Raw genomic sequence first — 15,811 nt, 5'->3', positions numbered from 1 at the left:
TAAATAAATAATTTATTTAATAATTTAATTATAATATTATTTAAATATTTATAATTTATAATATAATTTTTAATATTTTTAATTTTAAAATAATAATATAAAAAATTAATATATTAATTTTTTTTAAAATTTAAATATATATTATTATATAAAAAAAAATATTAAATAAATAATTTAAATTTAAAATATAATAATATATAATTTAAAATTTTTTAAATAATAATTTAATAAATTAAATAATTTTCTTAAATTTTAAATAATTTTTAATAAATTTTATTAATATTTTCCTTAATTAATATATTTTTTATATATTAATTAATATAATAATAATTAATTTAATAATATTATAATATATTATAAATAAACCGTTTACTTTTAACGTTATAAATAATAACCATCGTATAAAATTAAATTAAAAATTATATATTATTAAAAAAAAAAAATTAATAAATTTAATAATATAAAAATATTTTAATAATTATAATAAAAAAATCTTATTATATAAAAAATTAAATTAATAAATAAATCAATTACATCTTTTTAATTAATAAAAATTATATGGCGCGTTATAGGGTATACGCGTAGAAGGGTGATCCACCTTACTGCCAATGCACCAATCGGAATTTATAGACTTAGGTTTGGGTTTCCATTCTTGATTCTGGCGTTATATTGGAGATTTAAGGCTAAGCTTTCTGCGACCTGCATCAATGCTGTGCCTCACCACTACCTGCGCGGACTCGCTCTCCACCACGGGATTTTAGTCATACTATTAGAATCTATGACGCTGGGGCTACCTTACATGTAAGCTCTGCGCATGTGAGCTATCAAGCAAACATTAGGTATGATTCCGCGCCTCACAGGTGGCCACATCGCCGCTTTTGCTCCTAACCATCGCTAAGAAGTGCCGTTCACAACCGGCAGGTAGCAAAGGACTCATTGCGAGATCAACATTTTGGGAACATCTTAGCGTGATGGCATAGTTGGGAACGGATATGGGGTCATGGGATATTCATCGAACGTGCGGTAAAGCAGGGAAACTAGTAATATGTCGTGATAAGACCATGGTTCCGTGCTGCATGTTGGTAGACCGGAAAGTCGCCCTCGACTAACATCACGGAGGATTTCCCCCTCTTCCGGCACGAGGGTTATGGGGGGATAGAGAATAAGACCATGTCCAACTTCGGCTGCTAAGCGTTTGACAAATCATAGGCCCCTTCGATTCATCCAGAGGCTTTATACGCTAGCTATGTCAGTTCCGCCTAGCTACATCTCCTTTTCTCAATAATCTTCATCCTGCTGGGAAATACCTATTATATTCGTGCAGTGGAAGGCTCATCTCCTCCTAAATGGCGAGCACGGTCAATAAGCCGAACGGCGTGCCAGCCAGGGGGCAGAGCACGTCGCAAATACAAGACAAAGAGCAATATGAAGGTCTCCTAAGTGAGAGCGATACACAGTCGCTGGATTGCGAAGACCTCGGCGCCTACTCTAAGAGGCGGCGGCCATGGGGTTCACCATTCTTCTATATCCCTACGATATTATCAATCTTCCTCGGGATGGCCCTCGTCGCCGTATGCTCCGCCAACGCAGCGCGACTAGACTCTATCCTCAACGAAATCCAAGAAAAAGTCTCAACCCTCGAGACTGCTTCGGCGTTGGCTCCCGCGGCACAAGTAAAACCCTCCAAGCCGACGGGCGAAGAGTTCGGCCATTGCGGCCACTCCATCAAAGAAGCCGAGTCGCTCGGCTGCATTTTCGACCCGATGTCCTGGGCGTGGCAGAGACCCGAATGCTACAACGCCGAGCTAATAAACGACTTCTTGGGCATCTTCGAATGGCACTTCTTCCCCAACAACGAGACTCGGCCGGAGGAGGAGCTATCGTGGGACACTTGGGTCCGCGGCCAATATAACGGTGCTTGGGGCTCTTGGGCATGGCACATGTACCATTGTTCGTACTCGTGGCGCAAATTCGATGCCGCTTTCCACGCCCAGAAGCCACTGGATGACGATATCCTCGATCCCGAACACACTAAGCACTGTTCAATCCAGATCATCTTGCGGGATACAGACCCGGGGCTTCATGCACCTTGTCTTTCGAATCCCGAAGCTTGCGAAATTACGCAGATGTGGATGAAGTTTAATAAATGTGGCTATTACTGAAGAAGACTATCGCTAGTGGTTGATGTCTAGCTGGAGTATTGGATTTGGTAGAGTTAGCTTATTAAATTCACAGCTTCTCATGAGGATACTACGTAGCTTCACCATATTAAATACCCGCATACTGTAAAGAATAAATCGGCTCTTATTAATAATTAGGTTGTGCTGCTGCGGTTCTATGTCCTCAACTGCGAGGGAGGCGCGGCGGGTCAACTTCTCAAAATCCATGTAACTTGATTGATCCAAAACATCTATAAGGTACTCCACCGTGTCTCTCTCCCCCTTAAGGACCCTTGATGTATGCATTAGGTACGTAGAGTGAATGTTAGAAGCAGCAGCGAAGCTACTGTGTAGTAGCCGTGTAGTAGTATGAATCTATTACTGCTTTAACTTTCTATCCTCTTTTGAAGGCGCGCAGTGCCCCTTATATACGTACCTCTACGACGTAGATCTACGCCTATTCTAGGCTAGCCCTTCTTGTATATATCCTGACATAATACGAGTTGTGGATGAAGAGTGAAAGATGACGACCTGGGTATTGTAATAGAAATTATAATAGTAGGCATATCCGATAAGAAGCATTAGAATTAAGCCCGAATTTGTATATGGAGATAAGAAATATTTCGTGGTTGATGTCTGACATAAACTTACCTTTATCTATAACAGCAACTAATTCTCTAGCTTAAGAGCCAAAGTCATAGGGGTCAAAATCAAAAAAGAATAGATTATGTCATGTATCTATGTATCTGGGACTATCAGGTCATTTCTACCTACTATGTAGAGAGCGGATACTATTGAATAGAAGGCTGATATGGAGTAAGCTCAACTTAACCAAAGACTTCAAAACTATAAGACTACAAATTACGCATATCATAATTATAAAAGAATAACAGGCTTTATTCGTACGATAAGTAGCTAAACTAACGAGCGACATCAAAGAGTAAGAGAGATCATAATTCGCGTACATGAGAAAGCAGTTCGGTATGCATAGAAAATAGTAAATGTTAAATGTAACGAGAGAAAAGAAGAAAAGACAAAACGAAACATAGGTATATAGGAAATTTACATTCAACTATTTCCATGACGCTCCGCAACAGCGACTGTGCATCTTATTGAAAAATGTAACTCAAGATTGTGAAAACAAACGTCGATATACCTGGAGTATAAGGGTGTGGATAATATCGTAACCTGGAAATAATTGATAACATGACGATGGAGATCAAGTGAAGAATGGAAACTTTCGAGATCATTCGGGAGTTAACACGCCCGTCCGCAAGGCACACGAATCTCGGCCGTGCGAGAGCTTGGTAGAGTTAGGTAGGTAAATTACCTAGTTCTCCTTGGAGTCCGGTCTGCAGTGATGATACTTAAATCCAGTTGCGCTTGTATAGCGCCTCCCGCAATCGCAGCATTCGTATACAGTCTTCTCTCGAGGAGCCGGTGAATACTCGGCAGCATCTGGGTGTTGACTGGTTAAATGTTTCATTAGATCCCTCTCACGCATATAGCCTCTGCGGCCAACCCGGTCGCACCCATCGACGTGGCAAGGGAACGGGGTATCCTCATGGACGTCTTTCAGGTGCTGTTTATAGTCGGATTGGTTCTTAAAAGGAGCGTCGGTGGTAAACCGAGACCAGGTGGAACTTTTGAACTCCTCGCCTCGATGATATTCACATTCGGCATAAGGACATACTAGAATCTGATGGTATCTTTGGCGACTAAATAAATATTTGGGACAACTTTTGTCAATTTCCTCCTGGTCGAATTTGTGATAGCCGCGAAGGTGTTGGACAAGATGATCTCGTCGACCGAACGCCTTCCTACCGCGATGGCGCTTGCAGAAGTTACACGGATAAGAACGGTTGTCTTTGCGAAAGGAATTACAGTGTCGGTTTAGAGCATCAGGACGCGAAAACCTTTCTCCGCACGAACATGCAACAGGGTTATGCTGTGAGACCAAGGCATGGTTACTAAGCTCAGCATGGGTTTCGAACGACGTATTGCATTGGATGCATGAAAACTTGGAAGGTCCGAGAACTGGATGATGCTCGGGTGTGACTGGATCAGCTTTGCAGCTCCCGGGATGTAGGCTTTGCTCCAGCCGAGTAGCTGGTTCTCTTGGTGCTTCAAAGGTTCCGTGTTCTTCCAGATTTGTGATCGAGAGTCTGAGGTACGGTTCACTGATCATAGGTATTGAGAGTGTTGTAGCACAATCGAATTTAAATTGGTGGTTTCCGGCCGACTCATCATGAAGCTGAGAACCATTTGGTTGATATTCAGCACTTCACCCTTTTTGTTAGCAAGTGCTAAAAAAAAAAAGTCTCACGGTTCCACGGCAGCTGCAGTAGCATCAGGCAGCTGGGAGAAATCGATGTTGGAGCCGAGAGCTAGGTTTTGCTCTTCTTAGCCAATCGGATACATGTTGTCCAACTCATCGAGGCGAGAGGCAAATTCGTCGATACCCAACGCATCGGGGTTCAAGTTGCTCAGGTAGTCCGGCATCTTGGCGATGTAGCTTCGCTAAAGGGGCAAGAAGTTTAGAAGAACGATAGGAGGATTTGATTGGAGAGACGGCGCAGTTGCTGGAGGAAAAAGGGGTCTACTCAGACGTGGGAGAAGCGGTATATTTCTCTTCAGCGCTACAGGATCGTAGTGCCGCTTTAAGACGCAGTGCAGGAGGTACATAAAAAATAGGGTGGAAGTCATGTCGAACAACAGATGTGAATGGGCGAAGGCATGAGGTGATAGGTCAAATATGCGGCCCCCAAGTCGCCCGGCTTATAAGGCATACGCAAAATAGGGTGGAAGCAGAGATGGAGAGATGAGGCTGCTTCTGGGGTTACACGACATGAGGTCTACAAGCAGCGGGCCGGAAGATAGGGGCTGCCAACAGTGGGACGAAAAACTTGAAGGTAAGCCACATGAAGAGGTTAGTAGGGAATAGTATGAACTGGAGCAGAAGGGGGGAAAGAACCAGGACCTTAAAACCGCAAGATGGGGAAGAATAGGGGTAAAGGGCACAAAGCCAGGCTGTCAGTAATCCAATATACACACTAGATCCATCGTAAGGCCAGCATATTGCCTATGTAATATACAGACAACATCTAGCCTCGCCCCTAGCCATAGCCTACCTAAGCCTATACACGACCCGCAGTGACCTACCTACCTATCAGCCAACCAACCACCCCCCTTCACCTCCCACTCCTAACCCTAGCCTCCGACGCATCCACCGCCTCCGGCACGACCCCAAACCCAATACCCTTGCGCCTACGATGCCTCGCAGCCCCGCCATCCCCATACTTCTCGTCGAACTTGCGGATCGCCGTCAGCGTCGCCATGTCCTCCGACACGCTAGCCCCGATCTCCTGCAGCGCCTTGTCGAAGTGCCGGGCCGCGAGCACGCGCCTCTTCATGCCTTCGCCAACACTCGCCTCGGGTTGGCCTTCTTCTTGTTGCTGCTGCTGCTGCTTCTCCAGCTCCAGCTCCTCTTTTACCGCCGCCATGGCCGCTGCCACGCACACGTTTTTGAGGTCGGAGCCTGAGTATAGAGGCGTGCGCTTGGCGATGTTTTCGATTGAGACGGATTCTTCGTCCAAGACCTCGTCTTTGAGGTGGATTCGGAGGATTGCCGCGCGGTCGGCCTCGAGCGGGAGGTCGATTAGTAGCTTACGGGGTAGTCGTCGGAGCACAGCCTCGTCTAAGTCGAACGGCCGGTTCGTTGCGACCATGATGAAAGCCTTCGTCTTGTCCATCCCATCCCATTCGCGTAGGAATTGGTTGATTGTCTCGCGTCGGGAGCCTAAATCACGTCTGCCTCGGGCGCCGAGAAGCGCGTCCGCTTCGTCGATGAAGATTACTAGCGGCTCCTTCTTCTTAGCTAACCGGAACAGGGCCCGCACGTTCTTCTCGCTTTCGCCGACGAACTTGTTGTTGATAGATGCACCCGAGATCTCGATCATGTTTGCTCCGCTCTCCTTAGCCACCGCCTTCGCCAATAGCGTCTTGCCTGTACCGGGAGGTCCGTATAAAAGGCACCCCGGGATTCTATCCGTAGCAAGGACACCATAGAAGAAAGCCTCGGGGCGGATTAGAGAAAGTGTGGTAAGCATCTTAACCGACTCGATCGTCTCCTTCGGTGCATGGACATCCTGAAATGTAGTGCGAATGTCCTGTGCATTCACAAGACCTGACTCGAGCCCCTCTTCGTGATTCTCTTCTGAAGAGAGGAGCTTTCGTGCGTCGACAAACTCTTTTGATTCTCTTCGCTGGTTCTTTTCCCCTGCCGCTGTAATCTTGGCGTATCTGTCTCTTAACTTCTCATGCCTTTCGACTACGTCGACAACTCGTTCCAAGGATTCAATGCTAAATACATCGCTCGGGTCCTTAGAGTAGCCAATCATCATGGTTGCAATGCGATATACTTCGTTAAGAGGCAAAATGCTCTTCGTCCATGACTCTGGTAGCTTTCTGTAGTCTATTTGACTCAACTTGATCTCCCCGGTCGTCGCTATTGGGGATTCGGAGGGAGGCTCAATCATGGATAATAATATTCTCACAAGATTCTCCTCGTTTTCTTTTATAAAATCCCTTGCTTCTAGATATTGGCGCTTGTTCTCAAGCATGATTCGTCTTGCCATCGCACTGCTAACTCCGGATATGATTTTGTTTACCATTACGCTTGCGGGACCGGACATAATTCCGCTTGCCAGTGCGCTCCGCGCTATAGATTCTTCTGTGGCTGGACGGAGAGTAATCACGCGCTCTGATGCTTCAAGTTCTCTGAGGTTGCTAATATAAGGCTTCGGCGCGCCCTTAGTTGAACAAGACCCGACTAGCACGATTTTTCGACCATCGGCCCAGAGTGCATCCACGGTTTTTCGAAGTTTGGCTATGATCATGGCACCGCATGCCGTATCCATATTGATAGCGTTATAGTCATTAATATGAACGATGAGCGGCCTCTGCTCGGGAGGCTCGGAATCGGCGCAGTGGACAAGCTCTTCTAGTACCGTGTTCACTTTGAGGTCCTTCCAGAGATCGTCGTCTTTTTTTCGGGTTGATCCGTTTAAGTATTCGTCCATTAGCACTAAGTAATTCTTGCTCTCTTTCCTACGTCCGTCATCACGCACGATGAAAGGCAACCTGGCATCCTCGAATTCGTCCGCTTCCTCAGCGGGGCGGTTTTGTTTTAATCTTCCGCTATTCTCCGCGGCCTTATATCCTAGTTGTGATATCGCGCCGGGCGCTCTTACAGCATCTTGGCCAAGGTAATTACCAACGATGTACGCAATGTCAGAAGCCTTTAGATGTAGGACATCAGCTTCTAATTTAGTAGCAACGTGGCATAAGATGTCGTGAGGTACAAAATACCCCGAGCTTTCAGGTGTATTGATGATTGTAATAGGCCGTCGTAAATCTGCGAGCTTGACATTTTCTGGGGCTTGTATTAACATATCCGCGTTGACGGAGGCTACAATATCCTCGATTAGTTCCTCCTCAAACCAGCTAACCGTGGACGCTTCCAGAGGGGAGTCGTTCAACGCATTGTCAATTATTTGTTTAGCATGGCTTAGCTGTGGCAGCTCCTCTCCCGTGGCAAATAGCCTTCCGTATGTGAGGGCTGTGAGTAGGTCCCCCGAATTTGAAACCGGACTCTGCTCATGCAACTGATCGACCGCCTTCTTTCCGTGTATCGTCCGAGCCGACGTGACTGCGGCCCAGAAAGCGGCAGCAATTAAGACATTCCCTTTTCTTTGTATCAAGTCCGTATCTAGATTAGAGTCTAGGATTTGTCGAACTTCAGCTAGGGTCTCATCGGTCCATGTCGTGGCTTCGACTAAATAAGCGAGATGCGCATCCAGCATTCGCTCCTTTGGCGAATGGAATAATGCATCCTCCAGCATAATACGCGCATCCCTCTCACTAATCTTGCTAAGTCCAGAATGCGTCTCCGTATCTCCAGAACGACTAATAGCCTTGGAAAGAAACGACTTGGGCACATGGACAGGGGGCAGCTCTTCAGGTCTCCGATTGCGTGTAATACGAGACTTCAAGGAGCCACTTCCGGGCCTCTTCCGACCCTGACTCTTCCCGTCCGTCGTCGAAGTATTCTCTCCGAATAAGTTTTCGTCCCCATTATCGTTCTCTCCAGCTCCGTTCTCCTTTTCGGGTTTACTTCCGTCATCGCGGGGCCCGGTATTACCATCATCGACAGCTCTGACAGGGGTAGAGACGTGGAAAAGTCGACTAGGATATGTCGCTAATGGAGGTTTCTGTAAGCTAAGTGCCGCTAAGCGAAAGGCACGTAGCGAACGAGTATGCATTCGGAGAATTGGCGCTCAGCATGAGCAGGCGAATGCATAGCTTGCGATATTGTAAAAAGGGCGATTGGAAATTCGATGTTGGCTGACGTAGAAAACTTCGGAATTTGCCGTGGCCCAAGCGTTGCGCCCCATAGTAGTACGTACCATGTACCTTGTACCTTGTCACCTACCTAGGTACCTTGTACATAGACATCTGCTACCTGGTACCTACCCCTATTGACATCACATGGTATTATTCCCTTTTCTACGACATTACATTGTAATAATCCAAAAAAAAATAATTCATTTCTTTAACGTCCGAGGCTATTATCCCCCGCCCCAACGCCACGCTAGATACATTTATACTAGAATAGAAATTCGTCAAGTGGCAACACAGCGAGTCTTGAAGTCGCCGCCGCCAAATCGTTAGCATAATTCCACTCCTGAAGCTCTTTATTAAGAGCTTGTATCAGCCTCCTCGAGTCCCACCTCGGTACCAGAGTCCCCTGTCCGGACTGCGTCGATGTATGCCCCTGCGCTCTAGATGGCCCCTTTACACTGATAGTCGAACCGTTCGACACCCAATTCTCGTTGATATCTCGTACCATGTGATTTGCGAATCTCGTGATGTGTTCCTCAGGCTCTACTGAGAAACCGACCCCCTGTCCTCGGAGACCTTGAAAAAATCTATTCGAATCCATAGTAACTGGGCCCTGTATGTCTAAAGATGCCCCGTAACTCTGGTTATTGAGAAGATTGGAAACGTATTTTCCAGCTTCTCGTGTAAAATTTGTAAAACTCTCAACTGTTTCTGTAATATCGACTGCTATCTCGGAAGTCGGCTCATTGATTAAAAATGCCGTCAATGACGGCGAGAGCAAGTTGAGAAGATGTATGGTTTGGATAAGTGTGTAAATATACTCGTCGTGTAATGCGGTAGCATCGAGGGTCTGGAGCTGTCCAATGCCGGCTAAGACGATCTTCAAGACGACTAGAAGCCCACTCATTCCCTCCTTACCCATTTCTCTGTAGATACAGGGCGCTGCAAGTAGTGCTTCAAATGCACTAACATAAGTGTCTAGTATTATCCATCCTATAGGGACTTGAAATGCAGTTTTGATGATTGCTGGGAGCATTTTACTCAGTATGAAGGAAGAGACGTAAAGATTCCCCATCCCCTGTTGAAGGATGGCTCTTTCATTTCCGAGTTTACCATTGGCGAGTGCCAGCTTATAGTTGGGGAACAGGAGATAGAAGAGCCCGGGGATTGCCTTGTTATCTCCTTCTTCTAGCTTGAGGCCCCACGATAGTATGCCTGCTATTTGTAGGCGCGGGTCTTGGCTGGAGGGAGAATATTCCCGGCTGATCTGGTAGAAATATGAGTCCACAGGGCAGAGGTCCTGCGATCTAATCACTGTGACGATTGACCGAACAAACTCGATATAATCCGTGTGCTCCGGCGAGTCTAACGTGACCGACTTTAGATCAAGTTTTATCTGATCCATCGTACTCTTTAGAGACTTTGAGAACTGCGATTGTAGTTGCTGTTTTCGGCTTGTTTCCGCAAACCGTAACGTCTTACGCATCATGGCAACGGCATCTAACCAGGCATTAGCAGTGGATTTCATGACTTACTAGGATAATACTTACAGCTGAATAATGCAATATTTGAATTGTAGTCAGGGTTATTTCCACTTTCTATAACCGCATCCTTCAAATATGGATCGCCATGACGTTTGATTGCGAGAGCAAGACGGTTCTCATAGGCCAGAAATTTCCAAGGTTTCACGAGTTCCCTTAGGAAGAGTTCTAGAGTCGAGCCACCCAGATCCTTAAACATAGTTAGCGAAGCCTAATTACGACGTACAGGAGAACCATACCTTGAAATCGTCCACGTCCTGCTCAATTAGCATGGCTAGGAAGAGAGCGTGATATTTCCTTGAAGGGGAATCAATAGCCTTTGGCATAGTCTGGAATAAGCTATACTTTCCGGACGTAAAGAATTGGGAGACATGCTACATATATGTTAGCTCGTAACGCATACATTGTGTCAAATATACTCACCAAAAGTCGGGCGTGAATTAGCCGAGCTGCCAGCCGCCCGGAAAGTAATATGGCCTGTTCCATGCATATGGAGCGATCACTCGTCGGACCAAGCCCAACGTCTTTGAACTTCATACCAACAATAGCACGAGTCATTGAAACGAAAGGGATGGCCATTTTACGTTCAAGAAGCTAAGAAGGTGTCAAAAAGTGGGAATCAGATACTCAAGGGGAAAAAAATTTACCATAATAGCATCTTCTCCATGCCATGAGTGATCAGCCGGGACCGGGCCTTGGCTGAAGAACTCTTCAATTCGAGTAACGTAGTATTCGACGATATCCAGGGCAGCCCGCAAGCTACTCCAGTCGAAGTCTGCTGACGAGAATGGGAAACGAGTAAAAACCTGGTCCAATTGATCTTGAGAAAGTTAGTAAAAGTTATTCAGGTATACAAATTATTGACATACAATGATTCAACGCAAAAGAAACGGCACCAAGCGTCGGGGCGAGCCGAATGACACTCAAGAATCCCTTCATCGAGAAGTGTATTACATCCATTGCGCCCTTCCTGTTCAGCTTCACGACTGCGTTGACCATATCTCGACTTATATTTCTCGAAGCATCTTTAGACATATTTAAGAGTTGCTGTTGAATATCCGATTCGGCCGACAGGTACTGTTCCATTACTTGTTGAAAAATATTTTTCTGCCAATCAGCAAACGGTTTGTAACCGTTAATGTCCTCTTCCGAAGAGATCACGAATCGTGATAGTTGGCACCAGGCTCGTAAACCGATCAAGCATGCTTCTTTGTGAGAAATACCAGGTATTATCAGTTTTTCGATCGTCTGTACAGAAGGCCGCAAACTTGGCGGTGCGGCCCAGTAAAGTGTGCAGAGAAGATCATGGTGATTCCTCAGTGCAGCCAATTCACTCTCATGTATATCTTTCTCCTTCTCATACTGCCGATTATGATTCGGTAGAACCCTTGCCAACATATTTCTAGCATCTTTTGTCAAGCCGTGATTCTCAAGCCGCTTGATAGATAGTGCCAGGAGCTTCAGGAAAATATGAAAGCATCGATCTTCCGGTACGATAACAAGCGACGGAGATCCTGCCAGATGCTCCAGGAATTCTGGTGATTTGTACACTTCCTCATTCCTCAGATGAGAGAGACCTCGAGCAGCAAAGAAATCGAAGATTGTCCCTATTATACCATTAGACTTTCGCCAACCCCATTGTTCCACAAGATAGTGGCAACGACTGACGACTCCTCGACAATAATCATTAAAACTGGGTGCTTGTCGGGAATTACTCTCATATAGCTGGAAAACTCGTCTGACTAATTTTTGCGGCAAGACCCAACCCTCTAACGGGGTAGTATGCCTGATACCCGGAATAATGACCCCAGAACTGTCAAATTCGCCAAGGGGGAGTAAAGTGAACAGATCATACCAGATACGCTCAAAAGTATGCGCATCGTTGACGGAGTTCAGATCTGTGCTTGAGATGACAGAAGAGACGATATCCCAAAACCCAGACCTCGGAATACGAGACTCTTCAAGTACTCGAATGAGTATGACCCAGCAGATCACCGAATATTGCTCGTTCCGAATACCTCTTTCACGGAAGGGCATGCGTTGTAAATCATAGTACAGGTTCCGTATATCTGCCAGCTCTCTCGCAAGTAATTCACGAGCTGCCCTTTTGGCCATTTTGCCTAGTACATCTTCAAGTTGAAATGTCTCTGATAGCTGGCTGAGACTATGACATATTCGCAAGATTTGAAATGAGATGACCAGACAGCGGCTCATCACATCTATCAGTGGCCGAGCCCGATCTTGAGACTGGAGCGGCAGAATCTCTAAGCGTTGTGCAAAGGTCTGCAGTATTTCCAAAGCCCGACCCGCGAAATGTTTCTCGCTCTCCTCATCTGAGAAGCTTATATGGTCCTGAAGATATTCCAGTACAAAGTCTGCAGCTTGTACCGGAGTTGTACCCCAACTAAGGTCAGGAGACTCCGAATAGAGATATTCTACTATCCAGTCCAAGACAATGCCTAATTCTGATGAAGTTTGGGCATCCCACTGACCCCACTGTAGTGTCTTCTCACCGAGAACGAATATAGCACGGCCCCTCGGGCGATAAAAGCTATCACGAGACTTTTCGTCCAGTGCCTTGACCAGCCGACCGCTCCCGAGGACTGTACTCTCATGGAAGAAAACACCAAGCTCAAGCGGGAATATCTCGAAATGCTGGGTATAATGCGTGCCGAATGGACCAAGTCCTAATAATTTGCCAGTGGATTCCGAGGCCTGTACCACTTCGACAATAGGACTTATCGGACTCACTTCACGAGGCAGAGGATCATTAGCATGTGCATATTGAGGTGCAGTAGTATCCACATGTTGAGGCTGGAAATGTTTCCGGAACTTTAAACGCTTTCGTCCTGCTACAGGTTGAAGTCTTCCGGGACTGCCACCAGACAACGAATCTCCAGTATGCTTATTGGAGCTTTCAGAAGATAAATTTTGACCTATAAGCCGTTCGAGCCCAATACGCGCTGGCGTGGGTAGTTCCCTACGTGACTTTCTATATAGTGCGTCGAGAGCTCTCTTCCGTGCATGGAAAGCGTGCCGCCCGATCTGTTCGCCCACTGCTTCAAGTTGTGCAGGCCGTGAAGCTGCGTTGAGGGACTTGATTCGGCCAAGTTGAGAACGCTTCGGCAAAGAGTTTTCATGGTCCAATCGAGTATGCATGGATGATGTTTCCGATGATGTTTCCGTTTCGATGGTCATAAAGTTGTCAATGCTCGCCTGTTTGACCATTCGCCGAGGCTGCGAAAAGCGGCCTGAGGGTATAACACGAGTACGCGGTTTGGATATCACCTTTGGGGGTTGGGTAACAGAATTATGAGAGAGAGAACGAAGGGGCTTCGGTAACTCAATTTGAGACCTAGTCGAAGCGCTGGTGGTAATCTTTGGCTTGATACGACCCCTTTTCCAGTCTCGCAGGATGCTGGTAGCATCAATATTATCCTCGCGTGTTCCCATTGCAATGTGTTTCTTCGATGGGCTTGATTTACCTTTGTCGGATCTTCTATTCGCTGTTCGAGCAGCTATGCGAATAAAAGGGGGCGCATTCGGTTCGACAACATCCAGAATACTGAGCTGGGGCGGCGGCGTAGATCTAGTTACTGCTCTACTAAGCCCTTTCGTGTGGCGTCTTCCACCTGGATTATTCTCCGTATCACGTCTCTTAGCATTCGGTCGAGTCGTACTCTTTGTCCTACTCAGCAGCCCGGTGATCCTCTGTTGCCGCTTTTGCTGGCCTAGATGCCCTTTAAATGTTGGTTGCTGATTTTTTCTCCGTTTTTTGGGTCGTTCCAATCCATCGGTATCCATGCGGGTCCTCTTATTCCCAGAGAGCATATAGTCGATCGAGTCATCTTCGATAACAGAGCCAGCGTCATCTTCAAAGATAGGGATGTTATTATTATTGTCGCTGCCAAACTCGTGAAGATCATCAGCTTGTAAAGTCATATCATCATCGTCCGAATCAAGGAACAATGCCGCATCAGCGCCAGGCCGAGGCGAGATCTGCCGACGTTGAGCTACACCTTTTCTCTGAGTCCGTTCCGGTGAGCGACCGGGGCTCCGTTGCGGAATATCCTGGGGGGGTTTCCGGCGCGTGCCTGGCTGATCAAGTCGGAGCCAAGAAGCAGGCAATACGCCACGCATCTTTCTCCTCATTGCGACTCGTACCATTTCAGTATCGCTCTCGGAATCGCCATTAGACTCCGCGTCTTCCCCGCTACCAACCTCGTCGTCGTCTTCTACCATGGTGAGGTCAATCAAACCATTGCTCCCATCTATCGGTGCAGGACTTTGGCTCCTAGACGATATCGTACTGCTTCGATTTGGTGTAAGCGTTGTGACAGGTTGAAAGCGTTCTGTGTTAATGGCTGGCGTGCGGGTCGTGAAATTTGGACTCGTTTGCGGCGGTGATGGTGGAACATTAAATACACTATCAGCTTGCGCTCGTGGCGAAACGGCCCTCGCAAACCTGACAGGCTGGTGCAACCTCGGCAGCTTTCGTTTCCCAGAGGCTTTAGGTGAAGCCTGTCTCTTAGCGGCCATGGTTGATCTCTTTCCTAACTTCCATTTGGCCGTGTCAGCTGGATCTGGAAGTTCGTCATCATCCTGCGAACTCCCAAATAAAACATTGGGCTCAGCACCTCTGCGTCCAGAGAGAGGAGATGGGCTTCTGACTGTTGATAGCTCTTCCATATCGGTATCCCCAGGTGCATCGGGCGGATCAGGTAGATCGGGATGTTGGGATTGGACTATTTGACTATCCCCCGAATCCTCCTGGGCCAGCTCTCTGGCAGTAGATTGGCTTTCGTCCTCATAATCTTGTTCTTGAGAATCCTCCTCTTCCCTTCTTCTTCTTGCCGCCTCCTCGATTTGCACACGCAAGGGTCGCACGCCATGTGATTTGAGGGTCTTGCTATATTGTGCACTCTCTAGCAAGTAAGGGTGCTCTTGGATCGGTTTCCGCGGTCTCAGCGATCGCCCGGGCCGAATTGCTTCTTGTATCAAATCCTCTTCGCCCTCGTCCGGAACATCTACCTCGAAGATTGCATTGACGAATTGCTTAGGCGAACTGGGAGGAACTACTTCGGATACTTGAGTCTCATTTAACTCGGCTCTGCTAGTCTCGACGGTTTGGTTTGAATCCTCTGGGTCACCCCTAGGCTCAAGGGGTGGCAGCGACGAAAGAGGGGATGAATCGGGATAATGAATCGTTGCTAGATCGGAGGGCGCTTGTGGTAATTGCGGTCGAGGTGGACTGCGATTTACGTTATGTTCCTTTTTAGAGACTTGAGATGATGAGGGTATATCCCAAACATTCTGATCTTCAAGTGCTGGACCCTCCGCGACAGGTTCATCTAAGATACCAACGCCAACGCCAACGCCACTTTGCTGCAGTGGGAGGTCATGTTCAGATTCATGTTCAGATTCTTGACTACTATCGAAACCACTTTCGTCGTCCGAATCTGGCACCTCTCCAAGCTCCTTCCATTTCGCCATTGAGTCCGAGATGCATTTCCCTACATTGAAACGAAGGGAAAGTCAATCATGTTACGTGGATATATAAATTAGGCAGACATTGCCAATAATGAAGACTCTCAACGCGTCAAATAAGGTACACTTACACGCGTAAAAGGTACATGCATTTGGCGACTGGTGGGGCAGGCTAAGGTATGTACCTAAGTACCTAGGTACTTATCTAAAAGTGACCTGTAA

The 15,811-nt window shown here is 46.7% G+C and overlaps 4 protein-coding genes across 4 annotated transcripts; 1 reads left to right on the top strand and 3 right to left on the bottom strand.

Moving 5' to 3' along the window:
- Nucleotides 1-698: 698 nt before the first annotated feature.
- F5Y00DRAFT_245679 (uncharacterized protein) lies at nucleotides 699-2,302 on the top strand. The gene has a single exon (XM_048009002.1). It carries the CDS (start codon nucleotides 1,347-1,349, stop codon nucleotides 2,160-2,162), a length of 816 nt encoding a protein of 271 aa, XP_047861727.1. The 5' UTR covers nucleotides 699-1,346; the 3' UTR covers nucleotides 2,163-2,302.
- Nucleotides 2,303-3,135: 833 nt separating this feature from the next.
- Nucleotides 3,136-4,661, bottom strand: F5Y00DRAFT_272703 (uncharacterized protein; the record flags this gene model as incomplete). Its single annotated transcript, XM_048013033.1, has 2 exons — nucleotides 3,136-4,441; nucleotides 4,579-4,661. The coding sequence occupies 2 exons, from the start codon at nucleotides 4,659-4,661 to the stop codon at nucleotides 3,490-3,492; spliced, it is 1,035 nt and encodes a 344-aa protein (XP_047861726.1). The 3' UTR covers nucleotides 3,136-3,489.
- A 297-nt stretch (nucleotides 4,662-4,958) lies between these two features.
- F5Y00DRAFT_245675 (AAA-domain-containing protein) lies at nucleotides 4,959-8,529 on the bottom strand. The gene has a single exon (XM_048009001.1). The coding sequence runs from the start codon at nucleotides 8,480-8,482 to the stop codon at nucleotides 5,351-5,353; it is 3,132 nt and encodes a 1,043-aa protein (XP_047861725.1). The 5' UTR covers nucleotides 8,483-8,529; the 3' UTR covers nucleotides 4,959-5,350.
- A 266-nt stretch (nucleotides 8,530-8,795) lies between these two features.
- Nucleotides 8,796-15,686, bottom strand: F5Y00DRAFT_272700 (Mus7/MMS22 family-domain-containing protein). Its single transcript, XM_048013032.1, has 6 exons — nucleotides 10,972-15,686; nucleotides 10,750-10,922; nucleotides 10,526-10,696; nucleotides 10,342-10,476; nucleotides 10,112-10,292; nucleotides 8,796-10,061 (listed from the first exon to the last, which is right to left on the bottom strand). Exons 1-6 carry the CDS (start codon nucleotides 15,593-15,595, stop codon nucleotides 8,827-8,829), a joined length of 6,519 nt encoding a protein of 2,172 aa, XP_047861724.1. The 5' UTR covers nucleotides 15,596-15,686; the 3' UTR covers nucleotides 8,796-8,826.
- Nucleotides 15,687-15,811: the final 125 nt, after the last annotated feature.

This window comes from Daldinia vernicosa, assembly GCF_022497035.1.
Source record: "Daldinia vernicosa strain CBS 139.73 unplaced genomic scaffold F5Y00scaffold_52, whole genome shotgun sequence".
Classification (NCBI taxonomy): Eukaryota; Fungi; Ascomycota; class Sordariomycetes; order Xylariales; family Hypoxylaceae; genus Daldinia; species Daldinia vernicosa.
Note: the sequence above shows the minus strand (reverse complement) of the source record. Positions and strands in the feature narration are given on the sequence as shown.